General features: G+C 43.4%; 1 protein-coding gene across 2 annotated transcripts in view; it reads right to left on the bottom strand.

Moving 5' to 3' along the window:
- Positions 1 to 1,237: 1,237 nt before the first annotated feature.
- Positions 1,238 to 27,538, bottom strand: part of LOC144770456 (BAR/IMD domain-containing adapter protein 2-like) — a 368,945-nt gene continuing 342,644 nt past the window's right edge. The window contains exons 13-14 of one of the 2 annotated variants that reach the window (XM_078654979.1): positions 11,330 to 11,370; positions 1,238 to 6,317 (exon numbers count right to left, since the gene is read on the bottom strand). In XM_078654979.1, coding sequence (XP_078511105.1) covers positions 6,245 to 6,317; positions 11,330 to 11,370 — 114 coding nt within the window. In that variant the 3' untranslated portion in view covers positions 1,238 to 6,244. The remainder of the gene's footprint in view (positions 6,318 to 11,329; positions 11,371 to 27,538) is intronic. The other variant, XM_078654981.1, reaches the window with a different exon arrangement.

Raw genomic sequence — 27,538 nt, forward strand, 5'->3', positions numbered from 1 at the left:
TCGAGCAAATGCTCTTAGCCATGTTATCCACCTCCCATTGGATAACATGGCTAAGAACTGCTCAGGGCAGGTGTTAGCTTTTGGAGATATTCGCGCTTAGCGCGAATATCTCCAAAAGTTGGTAATAGGAGATAGCGATGTTAGCGTCTGTTTCCAGTCGCTAAAATCTTGGCACGCCCACTTTGCATGTCATTAGTGATAAATATCACTGACATGCAAAGCGGGGCCCAAGATGGTCGCTATCTCCTATTAGCTGTCGCTAACTGGTGTTAGCGACAGCTTGGTAATAGGGAGATAATTTTATCTCCGCTTTCTTGGCTTTTAAAGCCAAAAAAGCGGAGATAAACCCCCTTGATAATATGCCCCGATGTTTCTAGGGAAACCAGACCTAACTATATTTACTTAGTGGTGACTACATCTAGTTAACCCATTTCATGCAAATGCACTTAATACATTAACCACATTCATTCTAACACCTTATTGCTTTTTCTACTTTATTACCCCACTTTTTCGCCAGACAGCTGAGCCAAGATAACATGCTACCTGTATCCTCATTTACACAGTGCTCTACTGACACATTCTTACACTTTTTGTGGCAAATATTACCCCACACGTTCACTATTTAGGTCCTGCAGTGTCTGCGTAGCAAGGGAAGGAAGGGAATTGGGCGAATGGGGTATGTCTGATCATACTTCTGCTTTCCACTTAAGTACGTTCAAGCTTTCCCATATTATTTAATTGCAGAGTCTGCTGTTAGAAAATAGAAAAAGAACATCTTGACTTAGAATTTCTTGAATTGAGGAGCTGGCAGTCCCTCACCTGAAAATTACATATTCAACCGTCCAATGAACCTATTAAATGGTTCTTGACCTACAGCAACCAACTCCAAATATGATACAAGTGCATACACAGTCACTTACCATCCAATCTTATGGGACACATGAAAACTCCAACTTACAATGCACCTTTGAGGGACTGTTTCAGAGGCAAGGCCTTGTTAATATTTTGGCAAAATACTGAACCGGAGGAGTTGCAGTGCATGGCAATCGGGCAGTCCAGGAATTCAAGTTGTTGTTTCCTGGGCTCACCAACAACATAGAGAGGGTTGTTTGAAAGAGAGAATCCCTCTCATTAATAAGAAACAGTGCTAACAGAAGAGTATTACTGTAACATTAACCATCATCGAACTTATCTCTTGGCACCACGATGAAGTAAAAACAAGGTGACACCTTAACAGAAAGGTTAAATTAGACTTTATTAATTCAAGGTACAGGTGGATGCGAGTTTTAACGAAACAGAAATATTTGTTTGTATTTAGTATTCATTTGGTCACATTCTACATCAAAGAATGGGGTGAGAACTCCTGGGAACAGATGTTCCACTCTATGGTTGGTTGAGGATTTGATGATGATGGATTTCATTAAAAAAAAGTTGATTTCTTCATCTGCAGTACATCCAGTAAATATTTAGAATCCCAACAGAATAATGGTGGTTTTGATGGAAGCGACCCATGCGCTACAGAGCACATTATTAATTTGTTTCACCTATCTTTTAGCTAAAAGAGAGAAAACATTACCATGAGAAAGAGCGGCCTTCCTGTGTCTCAAATGTACATGGTTTGAGCAGAGGAGCAGCACAGTTGAATATTACCACTATGTCATAGTGGTCGCCATTAGCTCGTTGCGATATTTTATCCAGTAGAACTCTGCACACCGTGTCTGGTAAGAGAAATATATGTGCCCCGAATACCAACAACTGTTGACTGAAAACCCAGTAATGGTGGAGAGTAACCCAAGAACATGGCAACCATTTGAGGTGCATGCCTTGTAGGATGTAGCAGTAGCTAAAAGCACTATGCCAGGTTTTGTAATGGAATACATACAAGAGCTCAAGTAGCCTATGACAGATGTAAGCAGTTCACCAGTGTTTGTTTTCTTTTTTATGTTTCCATATCTGCATGATTTGATATGCAAAACATCAGGTGCCAGCCTGAAAGGAAAAAAAAATCATGCAGGAGTGGAAACACTACTCACATCTGACATAGACCAATTTGATAGCTCTGATTGCATAGCACACAATATCCATTTAAGGTGGAAAGAAAGTTGATTTTAAGGTGCTTTTGCTCAAATGCCTTAATCATGTCGAGTTCAGCGGTACTAAAAGTAGCTTCATCACTCCATGATAACAGGAAGCCATTTATTGAGTTCATTTACATTTATCATCTCAATGCATTGTGTGGATTGCACTGCCATGTCTTTTCTTTTAACCAACTGGACTAACACACATGAAAACAAAGATTTTTATTTTTGAAAGCGAAGGACAGAACTGGAAAAACGGTCTGGTGCCATCAACGAGTTGCACTCAATTGTGGAATCCATATCACTGTTGGTAGAATGTATGCAATCGAAACTGGTCATTATGGAATGACCAACTAGAGTTCCAAAATGTAGTTAATTACACAATTGAATGTGTCAATGTTGTTAAATGGACCAACAAATGTTTTCTGAAATATAATATACAGAATGGCTTTGTAAGGCTTTATTTCTCTCCAGAGACAACAGAAATGGTAGTTAGTCTGTGGAAAAAAGTAGCTTGGTGGTAACACCAGTAGGACTTGGATGCTGACTCTAAGAGGTGGGGCATTTGGACAGGCTGAGCCATGTTCTGCTGGGCAGAAGTAAGAAAGTTGCACTGATGTGCTCTTGACGAAGTGCTAATAGTATAATCCAAACAGGCTATTATAGACTCTCAAAAATGAAATCCTGCGTTTCTCATAATTTACCAGACATCCAAATACCCATCATGCTCTGAAGGAAGAAAGTAATATCGAAAGAGAACTTTCTTGATGTTGATGGGGATTGAAAAACTTGAAAGGTGATGAAAAACTTATAGCGAATGTCTGTGTGTTTGTGGCATTGGCACATGCTCACGGGACATTATGGTTTGAGTCCCTGGCTTATATTGGCAGGTGTTTTAGTCCATTTTGGGCAACTGAAGCAATCAAAGCTCCCTATAAGCATAGGCATTCTATATACATAAAATAATATGTCTTTTACATACTCGTACATGCCTTTGTGAACTGACTCCAAAAGAAACTAAAAGGGGAATAAAATGGGATTAACCAAGGAGTGATCATATAAGCTTAGGACAAATAGAAAGGACTGTGCCCTCTTTGAACTGTTACTAATAGTGAGTTGAATGTTTCGGGACAAATTTGCATGGACATGTAGGAGCAAGTAAAGGGGTAATCCCGAAGTACAACTTTCCATACTCATAAATGATTTCGTGAATCGGACCCAAAGAGTACAACTTTCAAGATGCAGTGATTTCTTAAAAGAAAACTCACAAATGGAAACATGGTGTCCTGCCAGGATTTAGTGGATTGGAGATTGGATGTCATTCAAGCCGAGAGACCTCCAGTACCTGGGGCTGTAACTCCGCATGACCATAGGTTGCCACTGATCTCCATGCTGCCCAGATGCCAAGTCTCCAGTCCTTGTTTATTCTGTAACTAATCATTAATATCAGGTGCCTTACATTAATGTGTGCAATGAATGAAACCCAAGCTTACAAATACCAGGAACTTATTATGCTATCCAAGATCTGGAATCATTGTATCCAGATGACATGGGGTTAAGTTGAACCACTTAAACCCCAAATTAAGTACCCTTATTGTGCACCGTGACGACCTTTTGGTGTAAAAGTCTGTTACAGCGCTCTTCTGCTTCTTAAGAACAAACCTTAAAGCAGTAAATAAACCTAAGTACTTGTTGTTCAGATTCTGTGTCTATTAGGGCCTTACATTTCATGCCTGTGGCCTTTATTACAATATATTGCAGCCGGGGAGTTGCCGTGGTTCCTGTTTGCTGTTTAAAATGATTTCCAAAAGAATAGACAAGGGCTGTAAATATGATTTGGGTGGACTTGAAGAATAAAGCCTCTCTATTCCTTCTGTATTCAATTTTGTCATTGTCCTCTTGTTTGTTTTATTTCCTTTTTAGCTCTTTCAAGTTGGCAAGTTAGTCTATGCCAGGTTTGATTAAATTATCCAGGTCTGGTGTCATTCTTTGTATTTTGGTAATTTTACTTTTGCATTTTAACCTGCACAAATTCAAGACTACAATACCATAACACAAAAAATAAAAGGATTGAGTAACCTATTCACTCCCGACATTGTACAACATGAGAGCTCTTTATTCACTTTCTTTCTCCTGCCTTTCACTGGCACTCCCTCTGTGCTCTCTCATCACTTTCCAGCCACTATGCTAGTTTCACTTGCTTTACCTCTGCAGTCTCTTTCACTTCCCTTTCAGCCACTTCTTTTTGCTTATTCTATACTTTCCATTTTCGATTTCCTTTCCTTTTGCTTATTCATAGCCAATGATCCCAAGCATCCTAGATCAGATATCTATATAGCTCATCCAGCCTTAGATCACCGGTGGACTGCTTTAACTATCTTAAGAAAACTTCAAATATCTGAAAGCTTACCTTGGTCATTATGTTGTCTCACTCTTGACACATGCACATTGTACGTTAGACATTGTCATCTCTACCTATTTTTTAAGTTTCTCACCCTTTTTTTATTAGTTTCCAAAATATTCATCTTTCATGTCTGTCCTCTTCCAAACACTGATTCTGTTGTGCTTCCTCAACTCAATGCATCCTCTCTCAAGCCAGCACCCTCACCAACACACGGGATCTCAAGTAATTCCATGTCAGTTGTGAATAGAAAATCCAGTGATAGTCTTTATGTCAATTTTTGATATCTGTACCATTCCTTCCTTATTATAAATCAGTTCTACATGCACAGAACCTGAATGCAAAGAAAACCACTGCTGAATGACCTACACACAACTTGATGGGGCCACCTTTAGAACTTAGTTCTACCTTACCAGTTGCAATAAGTGAAAAGATTTGGCAAAAGGATTCCGTACTTTCTCATCTTGCCCACAGATACCCCGTTGAACTGCCAAACAGGTTTTCATGTCACAAGTCCTAGTTTCGTCTTTGTATTCTAATACTTGTCGTTTTGTTTTCCCAAAACAAATGCTGAAGCACAAGTACCATGGCAAAAAAAAGCCCAAACCAGATCAGACAGAGTTTCTTGAGAGCTCTACCAACCAGTCCTGGATGTTCACATAGCCATCTAGCCTGTTCTGGAAATTGTGATTTTGATCCACAATTGAACTCAATGGACCATAAAATACAAGATTACGATAGATTGAGGAAGGTAATCCATGAAACACACAGTGGTGTCTCTATCACACACTTCCCAAGAAGCTGTGTCAACTTCTTTGCAAGGCACCCTCATTCTAAGTGGCCTGTCCCAAGGCCAGCTTCATTGTGAGACGACAGTTGCATTGTGACTCTTGCCATGATTTACAGCATGCTCTTAGTCAATGTTTGAAGCCTTGCATGGCCTCCAACATACACTGAGTGGTCTTGAGGAAGCAAGTGTGCATAAAGACCACAAAGTAGCCACTGGAAGAAACCAAAGTCTTATTCACTGTGTTTAGATCTAGCAACCTGGAAACTAGATTGATTAATGATAGTTCTAATAGCGAAATATACATTCTGTTCTGGGAGCAGAGCCCTCAGATTTCATATGTACTAGCCATTAGCGATGGGTTTCCTATATGTATCCCTCTTGCGGAGACCTCAAGTTCCCACAAATGAGTTAAGAGTGGCTTATCAAGATCTGTTTTCTTCTTTCCATTCAGGTACTTGCAGTTTTGATTCCCCAATGTAAGTAAAGAAATCCAAGTAATAGTTTGCAAAGAAAGAACAGGCAAAATATAGTTTCTATAAAAAAAATGGCAAACAAGAATGCATAGTTACTTGTATGCTACGTGTTTGTCTGCTCTGTTAGTGTGTTTTTCCACCTGCCTGCGCGTCCATCTTTCTGCCACAGATGATTCAGCTGCCTAGAGTGCTTGTAGTGTGTTTCTGCTCCTGGGTTCCTTACCACTTTACGATGACACCCGTCTCTACATCACAGTGGGGTACGCCTATGTGCAAATTTGCAAAGCAGGAAATTGGGAATATTTATACTCAAGATTGGCTCCACGCAGGCTGGACAGACTGTCATATGCTGGTCCATGCTTGAGTCTCACTGGTCCTTCTAGGCACTGCGCTGTGATGCATCAGGTAAGAGGTGAATCGCAGCCGGCCTTGACAATGCTCTGCACTTTCACCAAAGGGTCCTCAAAAAGGCTGCTGCTGGAGCTTAGACAGTCTCCCCGGGTCACTGGATGAGAGGGGCCGAGCGGTCATTGGTGACAGTCCTTTTCAGCTTAACGTGGGCAAAGGGGTTACTTCTGCAAAGACAAGAGGGAGGGAGAATGCTGTGAGTTGTTTTGTGCGCTTGCTGTATTAATGCCTGTGTAAATATTCTCTGTATTCATGTCACTGCTGGGGGCCTCGAGCCTTGAAGGTGCACTAATTCACTGCGTGTTCCTGCAATACATTGAGACTAGGCTCATTAAACGTGGCACTTATGACCTGTGTATTCTTGTCACACTCTGAAGGTGGGGGTCTTGAATGTGGCACTGCTGCTCTGTAGATTGCAGCTGTCTTCTTGGACTAGTGATCATGAAAGCAGCACTGGCTCTCTGTGTATTATTTCTTCCTTCTGAAACTAATGGGTCTTGAAAGCAGTAGTGTATTCCTGCTGCTGTCAGAGGCTAGAAGTCTTAAAGGTGTTGGTACTGCCCTGTATAGTAATGTGAGGTTTGCTAGTAATCTCTAAAGTGGCACTAGTGCCCATGTAATCTTATTCCCCCTTAAGATTAGGAGTGTTCAACACGGCGGCTAAGCACTGTGCATTTCTGATATGGTGCTAGTGCAACATGTAATAATTTCCCTATATCAAGCTAGGAGTCTCAAACATCGCTGTAGAGCTATGTGTATTCTATAAAGGCTAAGGGACTTGGGTTTTGAAAGTGGTAGTAGTGCTCTATGCATGTATGCATATGGTATTTCTACAGCCTGAACCTAGCAAAAAAGTAACAGAGCACTCTACATCATCAAAGACTAGCATAATGGCAATGAGTAATAGCAGATGAAGCTGGGTAATGGACAGTTAATGCATTGTGATGTAGTGTTCTTTAAAGAGATGAGTCTTCAGCTCCTTCCTAAATTGGTGCACTGTTGGGCCAGTCTTGATGTCTACGGGATGCTGGTGACAGATTCTAGGTGCATAGATGGAAAAGACTGCTGTCTTGTTTTTTCTTTTTTACACTTCGTAGTCTGCAATCTGATATTGTACTCGCAGCTCATGTGCCGAGAACCACTAGAAATGGTGACCTTGTCTACAAGATAAGTGGGGGTGTTTTTCACTTTCTTTAAAAGAGCGACCTGGTACCAGGCTCTCTTTGTTTTTTTGACAATGAGTTGCTTGAGGGTGAGGTGGATGCCCAGGATGAATCCAAGTGATTTGGCATTTGGTAAAAGTTGTGGTTTAAGCTCTCAAGATTCAGGTAATTGAGCCAGGTTTGTACTGTTTCTTGTTCGTTGTTCTTAAATCATAGGAATTCAGTTTTGGTTGGATTAAGTTTCAGGTAGGCGCTGGACATCCCGGTCTGGATGATGTGCCTGTAGTGTTAGAAACTTTGGATGCCTGAAGCAGAGGAGACTTTCAAGTAGAGTTGTGTATCATCTGCATATTAGTGAACCTTGATGCTGTTACGTAAAGGTTGAAGATGACAAGAGACAGTATAGAAACCTGTGGTCTCCACAGGTTATAGGGATCTTTTGTGTCTTGCAGGTGCTCATGTGAACAAGCTGGTGTTGGATGGAAAAGTAGGAGGAAAACCAGTGAACAATATTGCTGGCGAATCACATTTGAGACTCCAGGGTGTATGTGAGAGTGGGATCTACGAATGTCGAAGTCCGTTTAGAATTCCAGGAATATGAGGAGGCAGGGGGTTATCTTCATCTGTGGTCAAGAGGGTGTCATCTAGGTTATGTAAGGTAGAGGTATACGTGCTGCAGCCTCATCTGAAGCCAGATTGGTATTCGTGCAAGGGATGCTTAGCACTGGCGTGATCTTGAAGTTGGACATAGACTGCTTTTTCAACGTTCTTGCCAATAAATGGGTAGGCGAGTGATTGGCCAGTAGTTGCCTAGGTCATTGGGGACTAGTATAGGTTTCTTTAGGAGTTGGAGGATCTGGCCAGTATTGAGAGCTTCTGGGAAGATGCCTTGAGTGAAAGAGGCATTAACAATGGTAGGTAGGGGTACTATACTGTCCCCAGAGAGAGTTCTGCTGACAGAAGAGGGTAGACATCACCTTTGTAAGAAGTGGCTTTGAGGGAGGTGAGATTGTCAGCAAGATATGAGCGAGATAGGGCTTTGAACGAAGACCATTGCCTGATTCTTTGGGAGGGGTAAATGTGAGACACTAAACGCAATTGAAATTATCGGTGTGCTTTTGAATCTTCTATATGTTATTTACAGAAGAAGAGGTTGACGACATTGAACTCTTCTGTCAACAGAGGAATAGGTCGGTCCGACAGGGTGTTCATGCAGTGCTTCGGTGTCGTAAACATATTTCGGCTTCTGTTGGTGGCCTCATTGACAGGGCCGGACTGGCTGTAGTGGGCACCGAGAAATCCCCCTGTGCGCCGCACGGGTGGGGGGCCGGTTTGGTGCCCCTGGGGACAGTTTTTGTTACAGGGCCGTTTTTGCAGCATAGCTCCAAAATCGGCACTGTAACAAAATCGGCCGAAAGCCGGCTCTGGCAAAGAGCTCGGCAGCACCCCCAACCCCCCAGGGGTGAGGGGGCCGGCCGAGCACTTTACCAGGGCCGGTTTTGGTTCCCAGTCCGGCCCTGCTCATTGATGTTGTTCATATAATACTTTACTTTGGCTGATGTGATGAGCTGTCTGCAGGTTGGTGTGACTTCAGTATTAAGAAGTCATCAGGAGTTTTGCTTTTCTTCCATTTTCTTTCCTTTCTGCAGATGGACTGTTTATTTTCAGCAACATCTTTAGAGTATCACGGGTTGCAGACTTTGTCTTGCACTTGGTGTGTTGTTGATGAGGTGTAGATGTTCAAATAGTTTTCTTAAAAAAATGTAGAAGCTGTTTAGAAGGGTGTTAGGGCTGGAAGTAGAGTTGATAGGAAGAGAGATGTGTTTAAGCATTTTGTCACAGAGAAGTCTTTGAAGGATCTAAAAGTGTGGTTTTCTCTTTTGTGTTGACCTTAGTTTGTTGGTAGAATGCTGAGCAGAGACATAGGGATGCCAAATGGTAAGTCCATTCCAGGGGTGGTGGTGGTTTTTACTAGATTGCTGATGATGCTGAGAAGACAGGATTGAGGATTTGCCCTTTGATAATGTGGCTGTGTGACATGCTGTACCACATTAACTGTACCAATGAAGTTGAAAAAGGATTCTCAGTTTTTTTAGCAGGTGGTCTTATCTTGGAGGTTAAAGTAATCCAAGAGGTTGATGTGGACATGTTGGATGGATCTGAGAATTCATCAATGAAGTCCTTGCTCTGCCCGGGAGGCCTGTAGATAAGATGGAAGGTGTCTGAGATGGAGAGAGTGGGTAATGGCATGTCATTAGCTTCATGGAGTTGAGTGTTACGTGCTTACTTATGAGGACCAGGAGGACCTGTGGGTGATAACAAGGCCTCTACCCTTCTTATGTGCATGGTCCCCATGATGGGTGCCGTAGCCTATATGAGGATATGTGGGTGAAGCTTGTTTCTGTGATAAAGAGGGCGTCAAGCTTGTGATAGGTGATGTGGTCTGTGATGTCTTCTGCATGGAGTGCTGAAGAAAATGTTAATGAGCCTGAGTCGGAAATGTGTATTCTGTATTTTGAGGGTGTTTGGCAGTTAGTGGGCTGTGTACGAGGCGTGGTTTATCTGTTGTGCAATTATTATGTGAGTGGCTGAGATTGTGGGGATTTGCAATATGAGATGGTGGGTGATGCACATGATTTTATCTTACCTTGTATATCTCAGAGGATGTCTCAGATCTCAAAGGGGATCTGGCCTAATGTCCTATCTTGCCCTAACAGGCGCAAACAGGCAATGTCTTTGTCTGTGTCCACCCTTTGCTGGGGTAACCTAGGCAATGGTATGCCCTGAAGAGTTGATTGAAGTAGGGTGAAGGTAGGGAGTAATGTCCCTCCTGTGCAGATGGATAATGGTAAATCCAGTCATGTAACATCCAGTGCAGATGAATGATGGGAAATGATGTCCTCATGCTTGGCTTCTTCTTTGCTGGATCTATGAATTTATGCTGTCCTATAAAGCTAGAAGATTTGAACAGAGCAGATGTGCTCAGCGTATTCTTGTTTCCAGTGAGGCTGCTGTCCTTAAGGTGAAGATTGTTAACATATAGTATTAATGCTCCTTATAATTTTGCTTTCTTTTTATACCAGGACTATTGTATAAGGCACTAGTGCTCTATGCAATACGGTTGCATATTTACGCTAGAAGGGATCAACGTAGCACTGGTCCACAGGGAATTTTATCTGCTATCCATATCCGAGTGTTGAACAGTGAACCAGTAGTCTTTGTATATCTGTCTCCCTGTTAGACTATATGTAGTGAATGTGTCACTAGTAATCTGCGTGTTGTCACTGGGAAGAGATGTAAACCATGCTGAGTGTGGCACTCATGTTCTTGTGTTATTCAATTCATCCTGTATGTACTGATGCTATATGTATCACTATGGGATTGTTATTCTAGGAGTTGCTATTGTGTAATTTGTATGCTTTGTTTGGCTAAAATGCTTACCCTGGCATTAGTACTTTGGGCACTATGGTCCCAATATCAGGCTAACAGTGTTAAATGTGGCACTGGTGCAATGTGCACACCAGCTGCCCTAAGAAGCATAAAGTGCTGAACATTACAATATTGCCCTGTGTATTACAACCTCACATTACCTTACATTAGATAAGCTGAATGTGCACTGGTCCTATGCCTATAGCATCTTACCGTTTAGGGTTGGGCAGTGAAGCCATTCTCACTGTATGCCGGCTGCCCCATTAGGCCAGAAGTGCTAAACCTTGCATAAGCAGTCAGTTCACTGTCAGGTCACAAAGACGGATTGTTTCATGTGTGCTCTGTCTATTAGGATAGGTATTGAATGTGTCACTAGAGTTCAGTGAGGCCTATACTTGTTCTACAACACTGTAAAATGTTCAAAATGGAACTGGTGGTGTGTATTGCAAGTGCTCTCTGAATCATAGCTCCTACTGTTAGATTCCCCTTCCAAGCTCTAACTGACCCTGGGCGGGAGACATTGGTGCAATGGTCACATCTACCAGAGAGTCAGGGCACACCAGTCAGGCTCTCTGCAACCATCTTACCTGGAAGGGGACGACGCTGGGCTTCCAAATTCGTTTGCTAACTAGGGAAAAACAGAAAAAAAGCTCTCAGTAGGTTGCCAGCGAAGATTAATGTTAGTTTGCACAAAATCCTTTTATGTACAAAATCAAATTCGTTCTAAACAGCAAACACAATAGCCAAAGAAAGCGCAAGCGACTGGGTCTTGAAGGCAGTCTGCATCTGGATGTCTTCTCTATCCTGGGCGAGCACAACCTGCATCCAGCTGGAATGTGGATGCCACTTACCACTACTTTTATTCTACTCACTAAGCCAGTTCTTCCCTCCCTATTGTCTTTACTCTGTTGTACTTTATGAATGCCCTTACGCTATATATAGGAATAAAGTATTTGTACTTTTGTAGCCTGATTGCCATTAGTTCATTTTTCAACCCACATTTATTGTGTGACATTTATTTTTGATTGATAATGATATAAAAAGGTTTCTCTGGAGACTACTTTCTATATGTATATTGTTTGCCCCAACTTCCTAGGGTTACTCCTTATACAGCTGTTGTAGGACGTTGAAGTGTCTGTGGGTTTGTATGGTGTACCTGTGAGAGGTTTCACTAATACGGGCCCTGATAGGACCAAACGTACCTTACTAACGCATGCCAGGAATTCACCAAAGATTCCTGGCAGGCATAAGCCCAAGTGCGGCACTCTCCACGTCCGTAAATTTCCCTCAAGGGATGGAAATATGAGCCCTCCAAGGCGGGGTTAGCCATCCACTGACGTCTGTGAATGCCCACAAACAGCTGCGTTTATGGCCATTCACAAACTCACATTTCACTTTGCAGCCTGGACACAGTCGGATTTTTCTCTTGTACAATGTACATGCCTTTCCAGGGTGGGAAGGGGACTAAATCAGCCCCAGACAGATTTTGTTGGGCTGCAGAGGAAGGGATTTCTCCATTGGGAAAAACATGCTTCCTATGGAAGAAAACAAAGTGAGGCAAAGAGGATTATATTTCCCCTGTGGTGTGAAATTCTTCTCATATACCACTAAAGACTGATCCTGACATTTCAGCACCCGAAATATCCAGGAGAAGCACACTGAATTTCCGGTGCTCCTGGGGATGTCGTCACTAGGCTGAGGGATATAACCCCTGTTACTGGCGGCACTGGAACTACAGAGTCATCCGGAATCAGGCCCCTATATCTCTGTCATATTGGCCATGGTGCTACCACCCATTAGATTCACCCTAACGGTATACACCCAACAGATTGTTCAATAACTTCTTTCTGTCTCCAACTAGTGGGTGCTGTTGATGTACACAGTATCACACAACTGCATGGAGAACAAGTGGAAGCTGCTGGGAACACTCCAGAGCTCCCAGCAAGTAGCAGGTTGTGTTAGTATATTCTGCCCTTGAGAGCAATTGTTCATACGTAGAGTCCAGAAGTATGTGCTCAATGCACAGATGCAAAAGGATGCCTGAGAAGGCGACATCTGGTTGCAGTGGGACCAAACACCGAAACTCCTGACCGAAAGAATTAAAATAGGACAACTTCGGTTTCAAGAACTGGCAGAACGGCTTGAAAACATAACATAAAAGTATGAGCAACAGATAAAATAAGAACTTTGTGAATGATTGAAAGCTATGACTTTGACAGAAATGTGGAAAGACGATGACGATATTTATACATCTCAGAGTATTGAGAAGAAAATATATAACACTTGGAATTATTTTAGAAACACATACATACAGTGGGTACAATGTGACTGAATATTTATGTAAGTACATGGATAAATTTGAAATTCACAACTTGAATGTTGGATGGTTTATATGTATGGAAAAATTTTGTTCTGGAGAAAAGCAGTATTGAAGAGTAAACTTTTATATTTGTAAAACGTCCTGATGACACACATGTGTCATATGCAATACATGCATTAGATATAGGGCCTGATTCTGATACAGTTAGGAAGGACTCCTAATGGCATTTGCTCTGTCCAAATCGGATCTGGAATGTGTCTTTTCAACCGACTCGGAAAGGTTTCCAACCGAACGAGTACGATGCGAGTTATGTGTTAGGAATATCCCAATCCAAACCCGACGGCATTTGGAATGCCTGAGCATACAGAGCAGAATTGTACGTGTCTACGGGGTGTGTTTCCAAACGACCGAGTAAAATGCTGGATTTGGACAGCCTTTCTGAATCGTGCCATCCGACCCCAATCAGCAGTCGAAATCAGACTTTGGGCGCCAGTAGTGTTCCCCCCCCTTCACCTGGAGCATTCCTAATCGGGCCCGTGGGGGTACCCATGGGTCTTCCCTTACCAGCCATGCACAGTGTGGCAGGCTCCAGGGATTGCCCGATTTTCCCCAGCCACCCCTTTCTTCAATGGGAGCCTATGCATTCGGTCAGAACAAAGGCTCCCATTGAAGTCAATGGGAGTCCAACCAAATCGTATCTGGAAGCAACCTGATGCATCATACTCGGTCGGTTGGACTCTCCCGATCTGATTGGGTTGGAAACCATTCCCAAACCCATTCGGTCGGGAAGCTTTCCAAACTGTATCAGAATCGGGGCCATAGTGTTATTGCATAGCCTTCGTTTCTTTGTGACAAGCAAATATTTCCAGAGATATTTAGCCATCATGTAGTTTGGGTGTAGATTACATGCCAACAGACATGTGAACTTAACAAAGTCATAATTTCTCAATTACAGAAGTTCTGGCTTTCTGTCTATTTCCTTGAGAAAGAAACAAGAGCAACAAACATTTGCAGTGCAATAGGTCTTGCATTTGCAAGAGTTTAAGATATTGGCAATGTAAATGACAATGCCTTTTCTTTATCTGTTTTGATCATTAACACATAAATAAAAGGCACTGTCATTTACAATGCCAATAACTCAAACTCTTGTAAAACGTAGCCCACTTCAAAGAAGCAGCCACCATTGTCTCGGGCTGCTTGGAAAGTGAAAGCGTGCATAGCGTGCTGAATGTTGCAGGAAAGCATGTCTTGCCTGCAGTAGGAGATACTCATTAAAGAAAATAGTGCTTACAGACTAAATAAGACATACCAGGTAACAACAGAAGTAAAAGGGCCAGCTCTCATGGGAGGTTACAAATGAAGACAAGGCAGTACTAAGGAAGGGCTAACAAGCCTTTTAACGTATCAGAAGCCAGCATTTACAAAGGACATTGACACAAGCCAATGAAAAATATGGGCAGAGAGCGGGTGGAGCTTCAAGTCCTTATTCGAATTCAGCGTGCCTCGCAGAGCAGTGCATTTGCTGACCAGGTTCGACCTAAAAAGGATAGCAAAGAGACTTTATACAGAGGTCTTGAAAAAGCTAGATCAGTGTTTCCCAGTCTGTGAGTCGTAACCAACTGGGGGGTCGCCAGTAATTTCTGGTGGGTCCTGAAAGAGCAATAAACATGTCTTTATATTTTGCAGTTAACTTGTCACTTTTGCTATGCTTCAAAGACAGAGGACAAAAGTCAGGCTATGCCTTCTGACAAAATGCTTCTTACTCTTTTAACACAGGGATTGATCTTTACTTTATTTTTCTGACTGCAAATTTAGAGGAGTTTTCAAAGGGAACTATGTGACAATCTTGCTTGGGGGGTACAGGGAGTGTGAAAGGTATAATTTTTTGTAATACATAAAAAAATGTAAATACCTCTTAATTAACTGCATACATATTTCAAAATATACTCAGTTAGGAAAGCAAAACTGAAGGACATTTTTTGTCTTCCTGAAGTTTGATTGTTAGATCTGGGGGTCTCAAGTTGGTAGAGATAGGTACCAATGTCCAAAAAGGGACCCTTGCTTCTAGTCAGGGTAAGGGGGATACCCTCTTTAAATAACCCCTGCTCACCCCCTTGGTAGCTTGGCACAAGCAGACAGGCTTATCAAAGGCAATGTGTAAAGTGTTTGTACCAACACTCACAGTAACACAGTGAAAACACCACAAATGGACTCCATACCAGTTTAGAAAAATAAAGCATCTTTATCTCAACTACACAAGACGAAAACGACAAAAATCCAACATACACAGTTCAAGAATATGATTTTAAAAGAGTTCTAGGGTTTGCGTCAAAATAATCCACAGTTGCGTCACGTTTAGCCAAAAGTACCTTTAGATGCGACAAAAGTTCCAAGTAGAAGCTGCAGCGTTGAAAAACAAGCGATGCGTCACTCCTGAGACCCTGGGGAGGCAATGCGACAGCCCCACTAGACGCAGCGGGCGTGTTGCGCAGAATCCGGTCTGTATGGGGAGGGTGGCGAAACCCTTGTATGGAATCCGGGGTGCAGGTTCGGTAGGCAGCGTCTCGCAAAGGCACGATGCAACGATCTTCGGGACGGCGACTATCTCAGGTGCGGCGGCGATGCGCAGCGCAGTGTTGATCTTCTCCTCTCGCGGCCCCTCGATGCGATGGCTCTGCAAAGATGTTCGTAGCGACGTCATGCGGTCCCCAAACAAGCGGTGCGGCGATCTCACCCTGCGACGACAGACTCTGCGATGATGTTCGCAGCAACAGTAATCTTCCCGCACCGGTCTGATGCGTTCCGCAAGCGAGGGATGCGTCGGCTCTTGCAGCGGCAACAGGCGCTGCGACGATCTCAATCTTCGCGGCGGCGGGAATTTCCTCGCATTGTTGGGGATGCGCTCCGCAAGCAAGCGATGCGTTAAAATTTGCAGATTGTCCTAGTTTCTTCTTGTCCAGCTTCCCAAATAGCAAGCACAACTTCCAGAGGCACCACAACTGGACCTAGCACTCTGGGAAGGGCAGAATTCATACAGCAGAGTTCAGGGGGAAGCTGGGGGTGAAGTCCTTTTGTTCCTGGGACTTCTTAACAGGGAGCCAGCTCTACTCAGGCCCTTGGAGATCTCTGCAAGCAAGGGGACACAGCACAAAGCAAAGTCCTTCCCCTCTCCTTGGCAGCAAAGCAACTGCAGGTCAGCCCACAAGTACAAAGTAGGACAGTCCTTCCTCTTCAGTTTCCCACCTTTCTCTTTGGCAGAGGTTCCTTCTTGATTCCAGGATTATCTAATTTTCTGTAGTCTGGGTGGCCCTTTTTATGCCAGTCTTTCCTTTGTTCTCTAGAGGCAGAGAGGCCTTGGCTTGGTCAGAACCAGTTCAGGTCAGTTCCTGAGCACTTTGTTTTTCTGTCTTTTCCTTTCAGAGAGAGGGGCAGGGTCGTCAGCCGCCCAGAAGGAGGTGGAACCAGCATTGTGGAAGACAGACACAGCCCTATTCAGGCCCAGGTGCTATCCCCTCCCACCACTCAAGATGCAGTCATTCAGCCTAGGGCTGACTCATCCAACCTCCTGGGGGCTCCCCAGCCCCTGTCACTTACAAACCAGACAGTCAATTCACAAACATGCCAAGGCACACAGAAAGGTCAGACAAGAGAACAGCCACTTTCTAAAAGTGCTGCTCTCAAACACAGGATTGAAAAACAATCTGTCCTAAAAGATGTGTGATTAAATTCTGAGTTCAGGGATACCAGACTTTAATTTTCTATCTTTCTCCTATGGGAAGATATGCAAGTAATTCCCCATTATAGCCTATGGGCAAGATAGCCCTCTCAATAATGAAAAACGAAAATGGCTGTAATTCACTACCAGAGCATGTCACACACAACAGTACATGCTCTACCTTTCATATACACTGCACCCTGCCCAGGGGGGTTCATAGGGCCTTCTATAGGGGTGTCCAAAGTGTACAGAAAGGGAAGGGTTAGGCCTGGCTAGTGTGGACACTGGCCAGAACAGCATGGCAGTTAGAAACCGCACACAGGCACTGCAGTGGCTTTTAGGGCTGCTCCTGTGGGTGGCACAATCAGTGCTGCAGGCCCACTAGTAGCATTTGAATCACCAACCATGGCACACTCAGTGCACTTTACTAGGGACTTCCTGGGAATACAAATATGCCAATCATGGATAACCAATCACAATAACAATTTACTCAGGGAGCACTTGTACTTTGACACTGAACAGCAGTGGCAAAGTGCCCAAATCATCTAAACCAGCAAAAACGAAATCCAGCACAGCGTCAAAAATACAGGAGGTAGAGGCAAAAGGTCAGGGGAAACCACACCAAAGATGCCAGGTCTAACAGTGATAGAAACAAAGATTTTAATAGGATCAATACAAATAAAGATACTTTGACTTGGTGATGCGCAAATTATAAATATTCCCTGAAATCCAATTTCCACACATCATCATTTATGTGCTGTATAGTTTTTTTAGTAAAACTCTATGTATGTGCAAATGTATTGGCCTTTTCAATGGAAAATGTGCTGTCTGTAAATGACAGTGTGCTACCCCACCATTCTTTAGTAATATAGTTGCAACAAGGTGCTTCTAAATTAACCACCTGCTATATACTACACCCTTACCACTCGCCTGCTGAATACATTTGCTACACTTTATGTGATGGTAGAAATTTTCATTATCCCTATGACTTCAGGGATGTAACATTGATGTCAGCGCCCCCACTCTGAAAACCCACCTGTGCAAAGGTGCTAAACTATGTCTCTAAGTCCAGTTTTAAAACAAACCATTGTAAGTATTCCCAAACAAGACTCCAGGTGAACATTCCAGTATTTATTGTTGATGTTTCTTTACTTCACAAAGCCATTTCAACAGAGAATTGGGGGCCCTATTAGTTAGCAAACACAATCATCCCACTTGTGTATGACTTTCATGCACAAATTGAGAATTATTATGTGGCCTAACAGCTAGAGATACTGACTGGATCTGAGGAACCAGATTTGAGTCCCGGTGTCCCAGATCTAAAAATAGAGTGAATCTGACCTTATGTAGTGTAATCAGGTGCTCATATAAAGCATTCCAATGCCATTGGGTAGTGCTCATGCTATATAAAACTGCATATATATATATATATATATTTCACCAGTAATTGGTGGGAGCAAATGCACTTAAAAGCGCGATTTTCACCAGTATACTTTGCACTTTATGTTGATAACTTGTACCAGTGTTGACAAAATTTTACTTGTGCTCTCCTAAACCCCTAGAGGTTACACAGGGGAGTCCCCGACTCAAACACTTATACATGCACCATGGTGACATGAAATGGTGTTTCATTCATTATGTATGAAATTGGGGTAAGGCAGGCAGTTGTTAAATAACATTCATGGAGGAAATGTATTGCTTGCACAGATGGTTATATCCGAGATGAATTTCATGTAAGGCAAGATAATGGCGGATGAGTTTTGCCATATGAATATCACTAAAAGTAGCATCCCAGTTGTTTTAACTTTGCACGGTATTTGGGATGGGGTGGTCAATTTAAAAAGGACGTTCTATACACATGAACTCTATGACCTTGTTGAAGGTTATGGCGGAAATGCGGTGGTATGTTGTATGTTTTATTCTGCACTGTTTGAATTGTACCCAATAAAGGATTGCTAAACTGGTGGAGCTGTGCCGCTTGCTTCCTTTCTGCATCTAATTTTGAAGATATGTTAAGTGAGAGACAAAGGAGCAGATATTGTAATATATATATATATATATATATATATATATATATATATATATAGATGCACGTTTCTGTATCCAATTCCGTGGTTTGCAGAAAAAGAAGGCAGGCACACTGGAATCCGGTTTACAAAATTCAATGGCACCTAACCCCCCTCACCCCTTACAGACGCGTTTCGCCTTCGCAGGCTTCGTCAGTGTAACACAGTGTATGGTTAAGGTCGCCATTTATAAAGCCAGTTGCCCTGTACATATTGATCAACATAAACGAAGGACAACAACTCTGCAAAGTTTACAGCGGCCATCTTGTAACGTGCAAATGATATTTACATTGTTGGCTTTAAAAGTGGCGAATACAGTGAAAAGTGCATTGTGCGTGTTTAAAAACATATGGATTAACCATTCTATGTACATTAATTCATTTAATTACAATACACAGCGAGAATCACTCTTTGCTATATAGGATTCAGTAGCACCAAAAAGATCTATTTCTTTCATTTGTGATCTATTCACATTTACTAAAGTGCAACAGTGTCATCATTACGCCCTGAATGGGCAATTCCATAAGCAATAAGAGCATATTGTGTAAGGACCAATTCACTTTTTTCTGAGAATACTTCTTCTCTATATACAGTTTAGCAAAGCAAGTGGAGATTTTTTACAGATACATACGATACCGTACTCAGAGGTGCACCCAAAGCTCTTCATTATTGTTTAACCCCCAAGGAGTCATGGTTTTAAGACTAATGATGTATTTTGACTCTAGTACTCGGAGTGATTTTTCCCTGTCTCCTCCTCTTTCTGATTTGGGAACCTGATCCATGCAGTAAAAACTAAGTTTTTCCCATTTGCTTTGATGGTGTTCGGCAAAATGGCGGGCGACAGGGTAAGACCTATCATTATTTGTTATGGCCCTCATGTGCTCAAGAATCCTTAGTTTTACAGGTTTTATTGTGCTGCCGATATATCGCAGCTTGCAGGGACAGGTCAGGCAGTATACAGTGTACTCAGAATGACAATTGAGCAACTGCTTAATTTTGATATTGGGTCTTTTCTCCCCTGTTCTGTTAGGATAATCCTGTGCTTTGCTACTGAATTTGCAGGCCTTACATTTTAGACACGGAAAAAAACCAACTATATTGGTCACCTTGATGGGTTGGGCCGATGTTTTAAAGTGACTGTGGACCAGGTGATCTGCCAACGAAGGACATCTCCTATAAGTTATTAGGGGTCTCTTTGGCAGACTGTTTTTCAACGTTTTATCAGCCGCTAGTATGTGCCAGTGTTTTTGGAAGATGTTAACTACCTCTGACGATTTGGTGCTGAATTCCGTAATCATTCGCACCTCGTCAGGTGCCTTCTCCTTCACCTTCGGGGTTAGGAGGTCCCTCCTATTGACCCCTGAGGCTTTTGTTTTTGCTTGTTTGAGGAGTTCCTTGTTGTACCCTCTGTCCTCAAACCTCTCTTGTGATTCCCTTATGGCGAGGTTGTAATCTCGGTCCAAAGAGCAATTTCTCTTTAGACGTAGGAACTCGCCATAAGGTACATTTTTCACTAAGCTTTTTGGGTGATAAGAGTTGGCGTGTAGGACAGCATTGCCCGCTGTGGGTTTTCTATACAAGCGGGTCTGCAAGTTGTTATTGTGTACAAACACCTCCAAGTCTAAATAGTTGATGCTAGTGGCACTGATGGTACTGGTGAACCTAAGGTTAAGAGTATTGGTGTTCAAGATTGTAATGTACTCTTCAGCTGACTGACGATCACCCTGCCAAATTATGAACAGGTCGTCTATGTACCTGGTCCACATCAAGATTTTGTTGGTCCATTCTTGATTGGAGTCCCTCCAGGCCTCGTGCCTCTCCCACCAGCCCACGAATAAATTCGCGTAGCTGGGGGAGAAACACGAACCCATGGAGGTACCTCTCTTCTGATTGTACATTGTCCCATCAAATAAAAAGTTATTGTTGAACAAACAGAATCTAATCATAGAAAGTATCATCGAGCTATGGTTCGAAAACTGTTCAGATTTAAGGTCCAGGAACCATTTGATGGCAATCAGACCCTGTTCATGATCAATACATGTATAAAGGTTGACCACATCAAGTGTGATCAACAACATTCCAGGGTCCCAGGTGATACCGTCCATGACACTCAGAAAATCTTGGGTGTCTTTAAGGTATGAAGACAGATCTTTGACAAAGGGTGCCAAATATGAGTCAATAAACCTGGATGTGTTTTCAAGTAAGCTCCCAATGCTGGACACTATTGGGCGTCCAGGAGGTCTTTTTGCATGTTTATGTACCTTCGGCAGGTGATAGAATGTTGGTACAATTGGCGCTTCACATCTCAAGAATAGAAACTCATCCATTGTGAGCATGCCTTCCTTCTGCCAGTTCTCTAACATATTGTGGAATGACAGGATGCTTTTATTGTACTCCGCTCTTTGTATGGGGACATAACAATCCCTGTCCTTCAATTGTCTGTGTGCTTCCGTTAGGTAATGCTCACGATCAAAAATAACCACATTGCCTCCTTTGTCCGAAGGTTTTATTTCAATTGTTGTGTCTTCCTTCAAAGATCTGATGGCTTGCCATTCTTTTTTTGAAATGTTCGATGTTTTTTGATTTATTTTCTTTCTTGTCTGTGATGAAATCCTGTCCAGATCTTCCAGAACTGCTTCGTTGAAGAGATCGATGGCATCATAATTCGTAATGGGCAGCTTTTTTGATTTATTTTTCATAGAGCTGGGGTCACGTTTCTGTGTGACGATGATCTGTGATGGTGTCTCGGCATTTGGCATGTTCCCACTTGGTTCTTGGGTAGGCGTTAAAAGAAATTCCGCCAGTACTTCGCATGTTTGAGTCTCATTTTGACTTGCGTTGGAAACACAGGAGTTCACTGATGTGATGGCCCTTTTTCCCGATTGGAGGAAAATTTTTTTGAACTTCAGTTTCCTAATGTACTTGAATAAGTCGATTCGCACTTTCACAGGGTCAAAGTCATTGGCTGGGCAAAAGCTTAAGCCCTTTTTCAAAATAGACATTTCTTCTTCAGTTAGTATTCTCTTGGAAAGATTAATGATGTTGTTTTCTTGTTTGTCTACTGTCTCTTGCGGTTCAATCCGCTCCTGTTGACTCTCGGGGAGCTCATTGCTTGTTGTCCGGTACCTCTTGTACCTCTTGCCCCTCCGCGTCCTCCTCTTTGGTTTTGTTGTGGCACTGGAGGGTGATTCCTCTGTTGGGGGCGTAGACGGGTCTCCTTGATCACCTCGAACTCGTCTAAAAAAGGGACCTCAGCTGCCTTTGTTTTTTCTTTTCTGCCCTCGGTTTGCTCACCTTCAGAGACTTCAGATTCCTCAGTATCCTGATCCACCGACATTGGGTCTGATTGGGCCATCCGTTTTCTTGTGGCATCAAATTTTTTGGCGAAAGTTAGTATTCTCCCTGTGAGGTAATCTTGCTCGTCTCTGAGGAATTTCGATTGTTTTCTCTTCCTGATTGTCAGTTCGTAATCTTTTATTCTTTTGTTCATGGTATCTCTTAGGTCATCTTTGTCTTTGGAGTCTTTTTCTTTGGCTATTAGTTCTTCAAATTCCGTTATGTCTTTCAGACTTTTTTCTCTGTCGCTCCATGCATACTTGATTAGCATGCGCACCATTCCTTTAGCTGACTCTGCTGTGTATTCAGCCCAGTCTTTGAGCAGTTCCGGATCTGGGTTTTCATAAGAGGGTACTGTGTAAATACGAAGACCTCTTGGTATTCTGCCACACTCTATGTATCTTTCTAATGAGGTGGCCTCCCACCATTTCCGGACTTCGCGTTCTTGTGCCTTTTCCAGTTTGGTGAATAATGTCTTCAAGGTGCTCGCAGGTACATTTCGGGTTGTTGATTTGGTTGGTTGCGTTGCTCTTGTAGCGGAGCTTTTAAACATAAAATTAGCCGCCGACTCTCTCTCTCCCGTGATACCATCTGGGTTGGCCATTTCCGTGTCTAAACGTTTTTCGCTGTGTACAAACAATTTACATGCAGGGGCGGTGACGGAGTCACTAAGGTTGGGGGTCGGGTGCCTCAAAAAAAAAAAAAAAAAAAATATATATATATATATATATATATATATATGTATATACATATATATATATGTATATGTATATATATATATATATATATATATGTATATATATATATATATATATATATGTATGTATATATATATATATATATATATATATATATATATATATATATATATATATATATATATATATATATATATATATATATATTACCTACTGGCGGTTGCCAGTAGGTAGTTATAGTTAGGACCTAGTTTCCATAGGAAATCCACAACATTCTATTTGGAATAACTTTGGCGCCGGTCGACAAATCTTCCTCCGAGGAGCATGCGCGTAGCTTTACGAGCACGATCTGCATGCTAATTGACTGTCAACTGTTTGTCAACACTCCAAACCAGGAAGTGTTGGCAGCCACCTTGTGTCTCGGTAGAACCGAGGCACAAGAAAACTGAAAAACAAGTGCGCAAAAGACGCAAAAGGGGCAGGGAAGAAACACCCTGACCCCCTAGGCTTGCCGCATAGGATACAAGTATCCCGTGAAAAAAAAAAAACGAAGCCTGTTTTATTTGTAATTAGCCCCCAGGAGGGGCCAAATCCCGGGGGCGATGTAGTTAATTATAAGCCCCGGGGACCACCACCCCCCGGGGCTTTAACGTTACGTATGCGGGGGGCTCGCGGCCCCCCCTCAGCCCTGGGGACTGCCACCCCCGGGGCTTCTTTTTTTTCTAATAATGGGAGGCCCAGAGGGGCCCCCAGCCCCGGGGACCGCCACCCCCCGGGGCTTTAACATTATGTATGCAGGGGGGCTCATGGCCCCCCGGAGCTTCTTTAAAAAAAAAAACTAAATAAAAAAACCTGTGTGGGGGGCTCAAGCTCAAGCCCCCCCACACGCCTTGGGGACTGCCACCTCCCAGGGGCACTACATTTTTTAATCGGGGTCGTGATGGACCCCCCAACCCCGGGGACAACCACCCCGCGGGGCTTTTAATTGTTGGGAGGGTGCCGCGCGGTCCCTCCTGGAGCCTTGTGGTGGCCCTGGGGACCGCCACCCCCCAGAGCCGGCTCCTGCAGTGTTCCGGGGTGCCCACCCCGGGACACTGTAGTTTGCTATGGTAGGGCGGGTTTTTGGAAGAGAGAGCAGGAAACCTGCTCTCTCTTCCAAAAACCAAAGACTATTGCTTTTCTACATGGGGAGCAGCATATTAGCTGCTCCCAATGTAGAAATGCAATGCCGGCTCCCTCAGGACGCGGGGAGCCGGCAGGGACCGTGGGGGGATTGGGGACACCCCCACGGTCCCCAATGAGAGGCCAGGCCCCGGGGGATGGGATCCCCGGGGCCAGAAGTGGCTGGGGAGGGAGGCCACGCGCCCCCCTCCACAACAAATTTTTTTTTTAAAACGAGGCAGAGCCCCAGGGGATGGGGTCCCCGGGGCTAAAAGAAGCCTCAGGATGGGGGGGCCATGCAGCCCCCTCCCCATTTTTTTTTAGAAAAAAAAAATTAGGGGGCAAGCCCTGGGGGGTGGGTCCCCAGGGCAAAACAAATTGAAAAAGAAGGGGGGTGTTAAAAAAAAAAAGAAAAACACCAACATCGCGCCGGAGGTCACGCCCCCTTCATGCAGCACTCTGCAAATGCGCCCCCTGGCGCGTTTGCAGAGGGGGAATGAATTCCCCTTGAATACTGGGGGCCCCTGGGGGCCAACTAGCCCACCAGGAACCTCCAGTATGCGCCAGGGGGCTGCGTTGCAGAGTGGTGTTCTGAGGCCATGCCCCTTTTTACACCTCTCTGCAACACCTCTGTGGCACTTACTAGAGGAAGCTGGTGGGCTAGTTGCACCCCAGGCACCCTCAGGATTCAAGGGAGTGGAGTGGAGAAGTGTGGCTCAAGTGGAGAAGTGTGGCTCAATGGTTAGAGCGGCAGACCCTGATGCAGAGATCTAGCCCGGGACCAGGGTTCAATTCCCTGCCTCGGCGGGTCTTGGGCTCAAAATTCCACGGACCTGATAATTCTCGCCTCGGTGCCTATTCCAATCATAGAGTCCCACTCTGCAACTCTGGGCAATAGCTTGCTTAATCTCCACAACGGCCCCCACAACGCTAAGGATGCCTGGCCTCCACCTTGGGGGTGCCCAGGAGTGGACACCTCACAGGGAAAGCCAGGATGGGTTCCAAAGCGGTATTCGTACAAGCGCCTTGAGACCCTTGCGGGTGAGTAGTGCGCTATACAAGTATCAATTTACAATTTTATTTACAAGGGGAGTTAATCCCCCAACTTAAAACGCGCCACGGGCGTGTTTGCACAGTGGTGAAGGGAGGGGGCGTGGCCTGAGGCCACATGTGTGCAAACACACCTTGTGGCGTGGTTTAAGTTAGGGAATTAATTCCTTGTCAATCCTGAGGTTTCCTGGGGGCCAACTAGCCCATCAGGTACCTCCAGTAAGCGCCACGGAGCTGCGTTGCAGAGTGTTGTAAAAAGGGGCATGACCTCTGAACACCTCTCTGCAATGCAGCCCCCTGGTGCATACTGGAGGTATCTGGTGGGCTTGTTGACCCCCACGGACCCTCAGGATTGAGAAGGAATTAATTCCCCAACTTAAAACGCGCCACAGGGCGTGTTTGCAGACATGTCACCTCAGGCCACGCCCCTTTCCTTCACCACTGTGCAAACGTGCCCCGTGGCGTGTTTTAAGTTGGGGAATTAATTTTCTTTCAATACTGATGGTCCCTTAGGGCCAAATAGCCCAGTACTGATCCTGAAAAGTAATTCTAACCGTACTTACAATTACTTGAATTTCCTTCCATAGGCTAACATTGACTGGTTTCGCTTGGAAATTCTTGTGTGTGTGGAGTTTTGGAACTTTAAAATATTTCTATAAAATCAGCCGAACTACGAATTCCGATTTACTCACCTGTTATCAGGAGAGACCTCGGCGCTGCATCTTTCAGCCCACTACCGATCCTGAAAAGTAATTCTAACCGTACTTACAGTAACTTGAATTTCCTTCCATAGGCTAACATTGACTGTTTTCACTTGGAAATTCTTCTAAGTGTGGAGTTTTGGAACTTTAAAATATTCCTCTAAAATCAGCCGAAATAAGAATTCCGATTTACTCATCTGTTATCAGGAGAGACCTTAATGCTGCATCTTTCAGCCCAGTACTGATCCTGAAAAGTAATTTTAACCGTACTTACCAGTAACTTGAATTTCCTTCCATAGGATATCATTGCCTGACATATAAAATATATATAAATTAAAAAATATATTTTAAAAAAAATGTTACAATTTCAATATTTAAAAATTTTTTTTTTTCAAATTATATTAAAAATATGTAATGTAATTTAAAAAATAAAATATCTAAAAACAAATAGTTTAAAACAAGGTAGTAAATCGGTATAAAAAAATAACAATTAATACATTTAAAAATGATGATTTACAAAAACTTTGAAATTCACTGAAAAAAACATAGGTATCAGCCACTTTATAGTTAGGAATTAGCATTTAAAAAAACGTAGAAATTCACTGAAAAAAACATAGGTTTCAGACATGTTATAGTTAGTTGGACATTTCACTCATACAAAACCATTGAAATTCACCCGTTATAGTTAGTTCAGCTAACTATAACTCGCGCGCCCGCAATGCACTGCTGATGACGTCACATATTACATCACTCATGACATGGTCAGTGACATCACTCATGACATCACTGATGACATCTTGGGACATATTGTAATAAAAAAATAGGAGGGTGCACGCAATCTCCCTCCCTGGCCATTCTTGGCCCCGGGGACCGCCAGCTCTGCGGGGCAGGCCCTTCTACATGAAAGGAGGGGAAAGCACGTGCCCCTCCTGGAGCCAATAATGACACTGGGTACCCCCACCCCCCCAGGGCCGGTTCCTGCTATGTCCCGGGGTGCCCACCCCTGAGACATAGCTGTTCGATGCTTGGCTGGGAGCTTCGAACTGCTTGGCGGGAGCTTTAACCACTCCCGCCAAGTCACAGCAAACTCTCCGCTTTCAGCAAGCAAGAGCAGTGACACGAGCAGGGAAAGAGACAAATTGCTTTCACACACAGGGTGCATGTTTAGCAGCTTCCTGTGTGTGAAAGCAATGCTGGCTCCCACAGGAGGTGGGGAGCCAGCAGGGATTGCGGGTACCTTGAGGCTCGCCCGTGGTCCCAATGCACATTGGGTGCCCTTAGGGCACCCAGGAAACCATGGCTGGGCCCCGGAGCTGAAATCAGCCGGGGGTGCCCTCCTCTATTTAAAAAGAAGAGAAAAAAAAGTCGGGCCTGGTGATGAGGTCATTGAGGCCTCAATGACCAAATCCCCCAGGGCCCACCTTTTCTTTTTTTCTTTTTAAATAGAGGACATAATTTCTATGTTAGACTAGGTACAACAAAGCGGAAAACTAAAATATCTTCTAATAGTAGTATTCTTCAGTTTGAAATTAACCCAAACTTAAAAAATTTAATAAGAGATGCAATTATTTGAAAGTACCGTAAAACTAAATATTAATTCCAGCGTCCGCAGAAATGACAGTTAATATTAAATATAGAGGATTTTTCAAAAAATTAAATCTTAAAGGTAGCACCTGCTGGACGTCTGTTTTGGCATTTCTACACGTGGCATGTCCATAATCTAACTATACAACTGACCATAAATACTTG

Source organism: Lissotriton helveticus, chromosome 7, assembly GCF_964261635.1.
Source record: "Lissotriton helveticus chromosome 7, aLisHel1.1, whole genome shotgun sequence".
In the NCBI taxonomy this organism is placed as follows: domain Eukaryota; kingdom Metazoa; phylum Chordata; class Amphibia; order Caudata; family Salamandridae; genus Lissotriton; species Lissotriton helveticus.